Genomic DNA, 12,067 nt, shown 5'->3' on the forward strand with positions numbered 1-12,067 from the left:
ATATATATCAATAGAATGAATCAATACTGAATTTACTAAAGCTGGACAATGACTTTCTTCTAGAGCTGCTGTACAGCCAAAATTATTTACCAGTTATCACTGTAAAGCTGATTTGACACAATCTGCACTGTAAAAAGCGCTATATAAATAAAGGTGACTTGACTTTGGGAAAATTGTCACAGTCAATGACAATGTGTGATTTTCTGATTTATGAGTAAAAAGAAGGTCAATAATAGCCACAGAGGTCTAGTTAAGTCATTCTTCTCAGTCAGAGAAAAGATTATTTATTTTAATATTTTAAATGGTAGATCATTTAAATATACAAGTATGTTAGTATTTCTAACAGCAGGTGAAAGTAAAATGAACTCCCTGAGCATCTTGATTTAATGCTCGTTACATCAGCTGTCAGAGAAGGAGAAATTCAAAGCTGTGGTGAGAGAATCTGAAAGTTTGGTGCCAAGTTTATCTATGAAAGAAAAAAAAAAAGGAGAAGTGATGTTATAATACAGAGTTTTAAAGCAGTGTACTTAGCTTGTAATACATGTAAAACAAACTGTTCAAAACTTAATTTGCATGGAGATCACACATGGATGAATTTACTGCAAACAAAGAGGGTCTTACCAGCTCTCTTTTGCTGCTTCTTTCTTTTTTTGTTGGCAGCCAGGAGGGCCTGACCTTGCAGGAGTGGGTCAACATCCAGGATGTCTTTTAGGTCCACTGGCTTTGGGCCTACAGCTTCAATTGAACCACTGGTTTTTGTCTTGGGAAGTTTGAGCTCAACAGTCATCGGTCCAAACTTAGAAGAATTATAATTCAAAGTCAAAAATGAGAGGAGAGTCTTAAAACGCACCATGACAAACCGCCACCAAACTAACCTTTGTGCACTGAATGATTAATATAGGTGGATGTAAAATTATTAACTGAACCATGCAATGGATGTACCTCTGTGTCCTCATCTGCATCCATTGATTCAACCGGGTCTTGAAGTTCAGGCTCTTCTGATGGTTCGTCCATTTGCAGCTCTGCTAGATCTTCCCCTTGACCTCCTTGTGTCAATCCAGATGTAGCAATACAGAACCCCATCTGTGCATCAGATGTGCCACACTCTAAATTGTACAAAAATATAATGGAAAATGTGTGTGTAGGTAATGTGTGGTTATAAAACGTTTTAAATATATGTTATGTATATTTCATTGATAGTGTAGATAGAGTTACCAGCCAGTGCTTCCAGATTGCCCTTCTCCAGTTCATCCCAGTCAAACGCTTTGCCCATCTCAGCTACAATCTCAGCACTGACATGCGTGGGCAGTGTGTGAGTCTCAGGAGGATGTGTGAAGTAGCTGATACGACCCCTTTACAAGACAGAGAAAGATTTACTTTACACTACAGACGACTGTTTTTGACCAACCAGCAACAGCTGTGCTAGTAAAAATTGAAGGTCATTTTAGGGTGTTTACACAACAACGATGTACTAAAAATGGGAGCGTTTTTTCTTTGGTTTTTTTCACATACAGCTGACAACATTGTCAAAATCCCTGTTCCCAAGGATCCACAAAAGCTACTAAAAACGCTGTGTGCATGCCAGGCAAGTAAATGTCTTTTTCTTCAAAACAAGTCCCTACTCAAGAGAGTGTGTGATTTTGGACACAGCCATGGAGACAATAACAGTATAGTTTTCAAAAACTTCCATTTTGAAACCCGATTTCAAAAGCCGCCAAAGTGCCGTTGTGAGTAAATGGCCAAAATGCATAAAATGTTTCTGTGAAAAATGGTGTTGTGTAAACTGCCTCTTAGATTCAAAGCCTAAATCTTTTTGTGCCTCACAAACACTGGTATTTCCTTCAGGAAATGAAATATAATTCATTTTAATGCGCTTTTTAATAACTTTTATGTTTTATTAACTTTTTGAATCTTAAAAATTTGGATAAGCGAATATTAAAAACATCTTTATTGTGTTTCAAGTATGGACAAAGTACTATAGTTTTGAATCGACATGAGGGATTAGATAATGACAAATTTCAAAATATGTTCACTTAATTTCACATTTTCTTATGTACATGAAGTTGAACCTTAAAGAGATAGTGTTCCCAACCTGTTTTGACATAAAAGATGATATTTAGAAAAATGTCTCAGTGTTTTTTGACCATAAAATTAAAGCCACTGGGCATCCAATGTTGTTTTGGACCCCATTCACTTCAAAACATTCTTCAAAATGTATATATATTTTTTTCTTCCAAAGAAGAAAGGAGAACAAGGTGAGTAAATGACAAAATTTGAATTTTTGGGTAAACAATTTCTTTTAAGGTCAACACGTAATTGACGTTAAAGTCACTGGGACTGTAACCTCACCCTGTCCAATCCATAAGAACGCTCTTGGCAGCTTTGTCGGAGTCAGGAAGCCCACCTTTCTTCAGCTTGCCTTGACGACGGGCAAGTAAGGCCAGGAAGTCACATGCTGTCTGGAAGTCTGGAATTCCATAATGATCCATAATCTACACAAGAAAGATAAAAAAAGCAACTGGATCTCAATCATATGTAATGCTATTAATAATATTCCAAATTCAATTATACTAAAGTTCTTGAAATATGAGTTGCTACCTGTTTTTTATTGCAGCGCCTCAATATGGCTTCAACAGGTGGAATTGGGTCCACCAGCTGCTCAATCTTCACACAGTTCCGAAGGATCATGGCAGCATCGCTGGTTGAGGTTGCCATTACAATACCAGGGCAATCTAAAAGTTTGATATGTTTGTCTAGATGGACCTCCTGTAAACACCTGAAAAAGAGATTGATTTGAGGGAAAGGCAGCTGATGATCTGAATGAGAGAAAATTTTACTTTATATTTACAAAACAATATTGACAAAACTTATTAACATACTTAGTAACTCCAGGTGTAGCTCCAACATTACATGCACGAGCACGCTTCAAGCTGTTAATTAAACTGCTTTTCCCCACATTTGGAAAACCTGAAACATTTCGTTAACATTTATAGACCTCATTTACGAAAAAAAAAAAAAAAAAATGTAGCAGTCATATAGTTGTGCAAAAAAAAAAAAAAAAAACCTTACCAACCACTCCAACAGTTATGGCAGTCTTTATATCTTGGTTGCGGCAGTAGTTTCCTAATAGTTTCATTAAACAATCCGCCCCGACACATGCACTGCTTTCTAGCAGCTCTTGAGTAGCCTGGGTCACAGGCACACGACTGCGTTTCTGTGAACATCAGACAACAGAATAATGTTACTGTAACAATATATCATTTGTGTGTAAATAGGTCACAGTAAATAAAAACTGATTTGCTGTGTCCGATAATAAAATGCATCTCTATTCATAGTTTTCATGTGATGTCACACTCTTATAGGACCGCCCACCTGGAGAGCAAAATAAGACTTTCATCCATGCTTGCTAGTCTTTTTTCACAGGTTTGTACTATGTAGTAAGACTGTGATAAAGAATTTTCACTGGAAAATGTCATCTGATCAAGTAACATGTCTGCCACTTTTTTTCTGACCAACTGAGAAAAAAAGCATTACAATAAATCACGCTCCCATCAATGATTAAATCTAATGATCTCTCGATTCACGTCAAATTATTATTATTATTAAACTTTGTTCTCAAATTGTTAATTTTAACAACATCAGCATTGCGTGACTATCTGTATTTAGTGTGTATTAGCGTCACCTGTAGATTTTAATTTCTGTAGCCACTAAGGTGGCAAAATTCCAGGAATTTTCAAAGATGGAAACTTTCCATGGGAATTAACGGGAATATATGGGAATTAACAGGAATATATGGGAATAATCAGGGAATTTACAAAGTTACAGGTTAGCCTATAACAGGGTACTTAAATGTAGTTGAAAAGAAAATCTTGCAGTATAATTTTGGTTAAAACAACCATATTTAATGCAATTTTAGTTAAATGTTTTCCCTGCACATTCCTCAATCACATTCTTACTGCAGGGCTATTGTGCTGCTTAATATTGTTTTATAACCTGTGATAATTTTTTTAGGATTCTCTGATGAATAAAAAAAAATTAATGAACAGCATTTATTTAAAATAGAATTTTTTTGTAACAACATACACTATTGTTCAAAATTTGGGGGTCAGTCTTTTTTTTTTTTTCTTTTTTTGAAAGAAATTAATACTTTTATTCAGAAAGGATGTGTGAAATTGATAAAAAGTGATATTAAAGTGATACTGTTAGAAAAGATTTCTATTTTGAATAAATTATATTCTTTTCATTAATCAGTGAATCCTGAAAATAGTATTACAGGTATTACAGCAGCACAACTGTTTCCAACAATGATAATAACTGATTATCAAATCAGCATATAAGAATGATTTCTGAAGGATCATGTGACACTGAAATAACACATAACAATTGCTGCAATAAAAATATATTTATTTTACATATTTACTAAATTAGAATTAATTGAATGCGAAAAATAAATAACTGTTATTTCATGTTATGACCAAAAAAAATGTTTATAATTGTTTTTATATGATACTTTTTATATAAATATTATACATTTATATAAATTTTCCATAAATTCTTGTAAATTCCCGTAAATTCCTGTTAAGTTTCCAAATTGGAATATTTCCAAAATTCCCCAGGTTAAGTTCCTGTGGAAAGTTTCCGGAAATTTACCGGAAACTTTCTGGCCCTAGTAGCCACTCCACAGTCCGAAGTCGTTTGTTTTTGTCTACGGGTGAATCTCCAGTGGTCACTGATGATTATCATTTGGACCTTTCTGGATTAAATCCGCCATCAAAATGATAATTTCAATTATAGCTGGAACTCCTTCTTTATGTAAACAGACACAATGGCGCAAAGACGAACGGCTGCATGCTCGGATTACGCGCTGAAATCCACCAGTACCATTTGAATTAAAAAATATTATTACAAGCTTACCGTTGTGAATCAGGCTAAGATAAGGAGATTGGCTGGTTATGTAGTTGTTCAATAATTGATTTGGGATCATTTTTTACTAAAAAAAAGTTATGGACAGCAGCTTTAAGCGTTTTAGAATTTCCTGTTGTTTTTAGTGATTGAAATACCACAGCAGGTGCTGTATATGGATCACATGTGCATTGTGTTTACATATTTTTGTTTCTTTCTTTTGAGAGGTGATCTAAATATTCATGACTTGAAACAAATGGAAATTTTGGCAGGCCTGTGCTGCAGTTCTATGGATGTTTTGCCCTCCAGGTTTCCGTGCCAGTCATGTGATTGATAACAATGAATTGTAGGTCTCACCAAATTTTTGTTCTGCTGCTGAGTGGAGGATTTGAAAGCAACAGTAGGAAACTCATTGCGTAGATATTTGATCCATTTTTCCACAATATCCTTGGACACCAAATCTTGAGTAAAAAAAAATAAAATAAATAATAATAATAATAATAATAATAATAAATGTTTTCCATCTATTGCAGAATGAAGTTTTCAAATGGACATGCAAAAGCTCTCTCTTACCAATTTTATTTAGAACAAGTACAATTTTCTTGTTGGTTCCACTTTGGACAACGGCCTGTTCAACCTGTGGACAGCGGCAGCCTAAGGGGTCTCTGGCATCCAGAACCTCTAAAATTACATCTGCTGCCTCTATTACCTTATGTCAAAAGAAATAAGTTGTCATTAAGAATTGTCCAATAGAAATTAATATTCAAGGGGAAGTATAATGGGTTATCAAAACAGGAAATAGTACCTTTTTAAATTCTCTGCAGTATGCCTTTCTTGAGTTCTCAGTTTCAAAGTTAACATTCTTCTCCAGGTTTTGCATTTGAATTTCCTGCATTCATTGCATCAACAATAAAGAGTTAAGACATAGGTGCAGATCTACAACTGTTTGCAATTGCAAAAAAAAAAAACATTTATAGAGGTGTTACAGTGGTTGCACAAAATAGTGACATGGCTTATCTATAAAATAAAAAAGAATTGTGCATTGAGCCAAACAGCTGTGCATAAGAAATCCAAATGTATGCAGAACAAACTACCGTTCAAACGCTTTTTTGGAAAGAAATTCATATTTTTATTCAGCAAAGCAATTCAATAAATTTATCAAAAGTGACAATAAAGACATTTATAATTTTACAAAAGATTTTTATTTTAAATAAATGCTGGTCTTTCTATTCAACAAAGAATCCTGAAACATTTATAATAAGAAGAAATGTTTCTTGAGCACCAAATCAGCGTATTAGAATGATTTTGGAATGATCATGTGACACTGAAGACTGGAGTAATGAGGCTGAAAATTCAGCTTTGTCATTACAGGAATAAATTACATTTAAAATATAAAAAAATAATATTAATATTTCACAATTTTGTATTTTTGATCAAATGAATGCAGCCTTGGTGAGCATAGCTTTCATAAAAAAAAAAAAAAAAATAAAAAATAAAAAGTACTGACCCCAAACTTTTGTACGGAATGTAAGTGTATTTTAAAACATAATGAATTTATTCTATTCTAGAGAAAGTCTAATACTTTGCCATCAATAATATAATGTCACAGACACCAACCTTCTGTTCAAACTCTCTTTGTCGTGCCTGGATGTCTTTCTGAAAACTGTCCAGACTTCTCCTTTTCATCATCTCTTTCTCTCTTGACAACCTCTGCCTCTCCTGTTGCTCCTCCAACTAGAAAACAATTGACAAATTGCACATAGTATTTTTTGTGATACAAATAAACATTAGTGCCATAAATAACTATAAACTTATATGTTACTCGGATCTGGAAACATGCAACATATTTAGAAAAGGTTGTACAGATCCCTTCCTCACCCTCTGTTTTCGGAGTTCAGCTTGTCTCTGACTGTGTTCTTTGAAGCTGCGCACATTAGGTATGCCAGGGTCCTTCTTCCCTCCTTGAGACTGCTGCCCATCCTTGGACTTTAGAGAAGACAGTCAACATACACTGCCAGTTAAAATCTGGGACATTGAAATGATGTTTCTCATGATCTTAAATTCTTCATAAAGTTTGTAATCTACGCAAAGAGTGGCACTATGAAGAAGCTCAAATGTAAGATAGTTTTGATTTGTTTATCTTTCTGATAAACACCATAATTCCCAAACTTTAGTGTTATTTCATAGTATTGAATATTAAAAATATGTAAATAATAATGTTAATACTGAATGAGTAGGAGAGTCCAAGCAGTGTTCCTTGTTCTGATACACGTAAACATACAGTAAGCATGTCATCTCAATTTCAAAAAAACTAAAGGCAATATTGATTTGACAGTTAGCATGCAGGCTATATTACGCACCTTTTTACTGCAAAACCCCAGCCGTTTCGCTCGCTTTTGCCCTGTAACACAGTAAAAGTAATTAAATAAAATGGCAATTATGTCAGCACATTTTAAGGCTTTATAAGTGACTAAAACACTGAAATGTACATATACTCACTTGCTTTGGACATCACTCCACGTGTGAATAGTTTATAGTGCTAGTGTGAAGACTGCGACTAACTCTAGTTTTTCAAAATAAAAGTCTATGTGAAACCGCAGCGTCCTGTAGCCTGCTCTGTGTATGGTGGCACAAAGCGGCCACATTCTTTGTAGTAAAAAAAATGAATTTACATATTACGTCGTTAAACTTTAATTTAAGACTTTAAATTTATTGCATTTTGTCAGAACGCTTTGAATGTCATTCATAGTTAATGAGAAATGTCGAGAAAGCATTAAAAATTGTATTGTCCTGTATGAATCTATGATTCGTAGTCCAAAATGAATTCCAGAACTCAGGAAGATTTGGAATAGAATAGAATAGAATAGAATAGAATAGAATAGAATAGAATAGAATAGAATAGAATAGAATAGAATAGAATTTTATGATTCACACTTTTTATTCCTTAAAATTACAAAACAGTACATTCCATTTTACAAATATAGGTGTTTTATCAAACCTCCTCCCTCATTACCTACCCATCAAATATGTATCAGTCATATGTAGATTGCTAGAGTAAATCCACAAAAAAACACACACAATTGAATAAATGAAACTAGCAAAAAAATAAATAGATACATAAAATTAAAATTAATTAAAATAATACTGTGAAAAAATTAGTCACCAAATATGTTAATAATACACATCAGTAATATACACATTGAATAAAATGTCGTATATCTCTAGATTATATAGAAGAGAGGTGGTAATTCATTAATAATACAATAATAGGTTTATAATAAGTTTTCAGGTCTCCCTTATTGCCAATCACTAAAAACAAAGTTCCTAAATTGTTTGTTTGAGTTATTTTTATTTATTTGATTCTTAATTGGTTAAAATGAGTAAAAAAAAAAAAAAAAACTTTTCTATTAAAAAGGTACATTATTTTCCATTTAGAAATTTATCTCACCAGTAACTGGCTCAAATTGTTGTTCACGTAATATCACAGCATGTGCTTACAAGTACCTTAACCTGGATAAAGTCTATAGCTCCGACAAATACACATGCACATGAGCAATATGCCGAAACCAAAACACAGTCACACAACCCCTCTACACTCACACGAATGCCCTCTTACAAATACACTCAACAGTGTTTTAACCTAATGAGTTCCGTCATATAAGCTTCCTAGCAAAAGTCGTGACTTTACTGGCCAGCCTAGGTGAAATCCTCTATCCGCTTGATGTGGAGCAGAGCTTATTTGAGATTACAAGATGTTACTTGGCTTCATGTGCTCTGCATCTATCTGTTATAAAACCCTTGCAAGACACATTTTTGGAAATTTTACTGGATTTGCAAATCGTTTTAGTTATCCATTCTTGAAGACCATCATTAAAGTCTTTTGCTTTTTATTTCTGTGCTCTTAGCTCATCTGTCCATCAACATTACATGGATTTTCAGTGGTGCATTTTACAGCGGGCTTAAATAATCAAGATACTAAAATAGGGGAATAAACAATGCATTGACTGACTTCTACTTACAGTTTGTGAAAAGTGTTGATAATTGTTATGAAAGCAAATACTTAAATGTTTCATTTTACTGCATGATTTTTTTTTTCAGAAAACAATGAAACAATATAACATAAAATGTATTTTTTCTTTTTTTTACATTTGCAAATCCATGTACAAAACATAGCTCTGTGACGACAACAATAATTGTCATACTTGTTTTTCATAATTTATTATGAAAATTTCATACTTGCATATACAATTTCATAAAAGATTTGAGTGACATTCAAACAACATTGCATTGAAAATTAATTAGATCTTTCTAAATGATGTCCATTCATTTCCCAGGTCAGTAAACAGTTTCTTTAAAAAGACTTTTATGTACAGTCAAGATTATTGCAACTTTAAAGGTGACTTTTTATGCCCCTTTTTACAAGATGTAATATGTCCCCAGAATGTGTCTGTGAAGTTTCCACTCAAAATACCCCTTGGATTTTTTTATTATACCATGTTTTAACTGCCTATTTTTAGGTGAGAGAAAAAAAAGCACTGATTTGGTGTGTGTACCTTTAAATGCAAATGAGCTCATGCTCCTCCCTGCCCACAAGCTCTTGATTCCCATACACTGAGGAGAAGCTCTAAATATAACTTTCAAAATGGACCATTGTAAACTATTTGTGATGCAGCATATCAGATCATGTAGGTATGGCATGTATTTTGTGGATGTTTGCTAACATTTGATTCTGAATGAGTTAGCGTACAACACAGCTAACATGGCTAAAGCTACACACTGTTGGAAAGACTCAATAAGAACGAAGATGCGTTTATGAATTATACAGACTGCAAGCGTTTTCAGGTTAGCAACATGATAACGAAACACATGGGATTAGATCATGAACAGTTGTTATCGATCCAGCTTTGAGAATTAACTTCTGTGCAAATCCTGTTTTTTTTACTGACCCTTGTGTACAAAGAAGTCTGGTGTTAAATGACTTGCCCATACTGGTATATGAATTTATTTTCACACATTCCCTTCATAAATAAAATTACACCACTGCATCCTTAGGGGCTCAGATGCCAGGAGTTTATGGAGACTTGTATGTTTTTATAGCCATTAACAGGTCTCCAACCCAACTCACCTTCCTTCACGTAGCTTTAGTAATCCTGAAGACATTCAAGTGTGTTTGATCAGGGTTGTAGCTACACTATGCAGGTCAGTTGCACTCCAGGACCAATGTTACCGGTACACCGTTGTCGCTTGCGGTGCCGTGGGTGGAAACATACAGATTAAAGGGATAGTTCATCCATAAATGAAAATTTGATGTTTATTTGCTTACCCCCAGCGCATCCAAGATGTAGGTGACTTTGTTTCTTCAGTAGAATGCAAATGATGATTTTTAACTCCAACCGTTGCCGTCTGTCAGTCTTATAATGCGAGTGAATGGGAACACAATCAATAAGAGTCGAAAAAACTTGCACAGACAAATCCAAATTAAACCCTGCGACTCATGACGACACATTGATGTCCTAAGACACGAAACGATCGGTTTGTACGAGAAACCGAACAGTATGTATATCATTTTTTACCTCTAATACACCACTATGTCCAACTGCATTCAGCACTCGGTTAGTGCGGTCTGATCGTGCTCTGACAACGGGAGTCTAGCACTCATTGAAGTATAAGCGCGAGTTCCGTTGTCAGAGCGCGATCAGACCTCACTAACCAAGTGCTGAACGCAGTTCGCACAGTTTCTGATTGTTGACCTACCAAAAGCAGTTTCAAGTAAGAATATGCCACCTACACATTTGAGTATGCCCATACAATGCAACATTACCTGTCAAACATGAAGACATAAATGATGGAGTTGTAAATGACGGAACTCTTGGCAAAGTAGGTGAAGGAAGCATAAGATCAAAGTCAGGATCATGACAACCACCATTCTTGACACTTCCTTCTCAGATTTCATCATTCTTTCTGCTGGAGTTCAAATATATTGCATATTTTTTTTGCTTTCTGTGGGCAGTAACTTACCACATACTGACTTAGTGTAGCCCTCAAAAATACACATGGGATGTCTGAGGATAAAGTAGCCCAAAATTTTGTTGATCACACTAATTGTGCTTGGGTGCATTTCCCAAAGCGAACTATGGCGGCAAGTTCTGTCATTACCAGTACTTAAAGGGATCTGTGAACAAGTAAGACATTATTATTCAATTTTCCTCTTCTACTCATTCATAAAATACAGGACATGCAGATGAAGATAAAATACCTCTTGTGTTATTGCTGTCGGTATAGACAAAAACAGACTCTCTTGTTGTCGTCTGGCAGCATATACGCCACATTGGCCCACTCTGCCATATTGTAAACCCTGGAGATATTTGTTCACAATTACCCATTTTTATGTGACCAAAAATTTTGCAGTGGTTGAACCCGTCACAGGATTTTTCTCTCTCTGAGTTGGTGAGTGGTCCCTCCTTTGCCTCTTGTTTCACCGTTTGTGGTTGAAATCGCAACCAACAATCTGGGAGATGACATCAGAGGCATTTTATACAAGTACATCACCATAAAGATTATCCTTGTAACTTTCTGTCATGAAGCGAATTAAGGCTAGCTGGGAGGTACGGCCGTCTCGCATAACAGGAAGTTCTCCCAAATCTGCATGGGAACTATGGGCCTTAACTGCTGTTCATGACCTCACACGTATGGGATGAAAGAACACGTCCATGCAAACATTTGCACCCAAGCTTACGGGGGCACATGGATACTCAGAATCAAAAAGGTAAAACTTCAATTTGAGGTTAATCTTCCCTAGATAAGCAGTGCTTTTAGTGTCACGTTCCAAATGACTTTTAAGCTTAAAATCCTGTCTAGCACAACAAAACATATTTAATTAAAAGTTATTTTCCTTTAAGTGGGTTTTGGGTGTCTTAGGGTTATCAGTGCAGTTTCTTTATTTGTACTTTCTATTATGTGAAATCTGGGAAAAGTGTATAACAGTGAAATTAGGGACATAATTTAAACAAGATAATGCATCCTTTTCACATTTCCAGAATGTTGAAGTAAACTATAGGAGGATAAATATCTGGAGAGGTACATGGGATATCATAGCAAATATTTGTCCATTCCTATTTGCTTCAATAACAAAAGATAAAATCAACTATTGCATTTCAAAATTGCA

At 34.8% G+C, this 12,067-nt stretch overlaps 1 protein-coding gene across 1 annotated transcript; it reads right to left on the bottom strand.

Annotated features, from left to right (window-relative positions):
- Positions 1-254: 254 nt before the first annotated feature.
- gnl3l (G protein nucleolar 3 like) lies at positions 255-7,469 on the bottom strand. Its single transcript, XM_067388103.1, has 15 exons — positions 7,402-7,469; positions 7,263-7,303; positions 6,781-6,888; positions 6,520-6,636; positions 5,708-5,791; positions 5,476-5,611; positions 5,260-5,363; positions 3,070-3,214; positions 2,880-2,967; positions 2,599-2,776; positions 2,350-2,492; positions 1,216-1,352; positions 943-1,106; positions 622-796; positions 255-466 (listed from the first exon to the last, which is right to left on the bottom strand). The coding sequence occupies exons 1-15, from the start codon at positions 7,412-7,414 to the stop codon at positions 399-401; spliced, it is 1,701 nt and encodes a 566-aa protein (XP_067244204.1). The 5' UTR covers positions 7,415-7,469; the 3' UTR covers positions 255-398.
- Between the last annotated feature and the right edge of the window lie 4,598 nt (positions 7,470-12,067).

This window comes from Chanodichthys erythropterus, chromosome 6 (genome assembly GCF_024489055.1).
Source record: "Chanodichthys erythropterus isolate Z2021 chromosome 6, ASM2448905v1, whole genome shotgun sequence".
NCBI lineage: Eukaryota > Metazoa > Chordata > Actinopteri > Cypriniformes > Xenocyprididae > Chanodichthys > Chanodichthys erythropterus.

What these genes read in the sequence shown, in the direction of transcription:
- gnl3l (XM_067388103.1), bottom strand. An exon ending in GCTACACCTGGAGTTACTAA is followed by an intron (nt 2,777 to 2,879) that starts GTATGTTAATAA and finishes TCTCTTTTTCAG; the next exon opens with GTGTTTACAGGAGGTCCATC. An exon ending in GGCGCTGCAATAAAAAACAG is followed by an intron (nt 2,493 to 2,598) that starts GTAGCAACTCAT and finishes TTTCTTGTGTAG; the next exon opens with ATTATGGATCATTATGGAAT.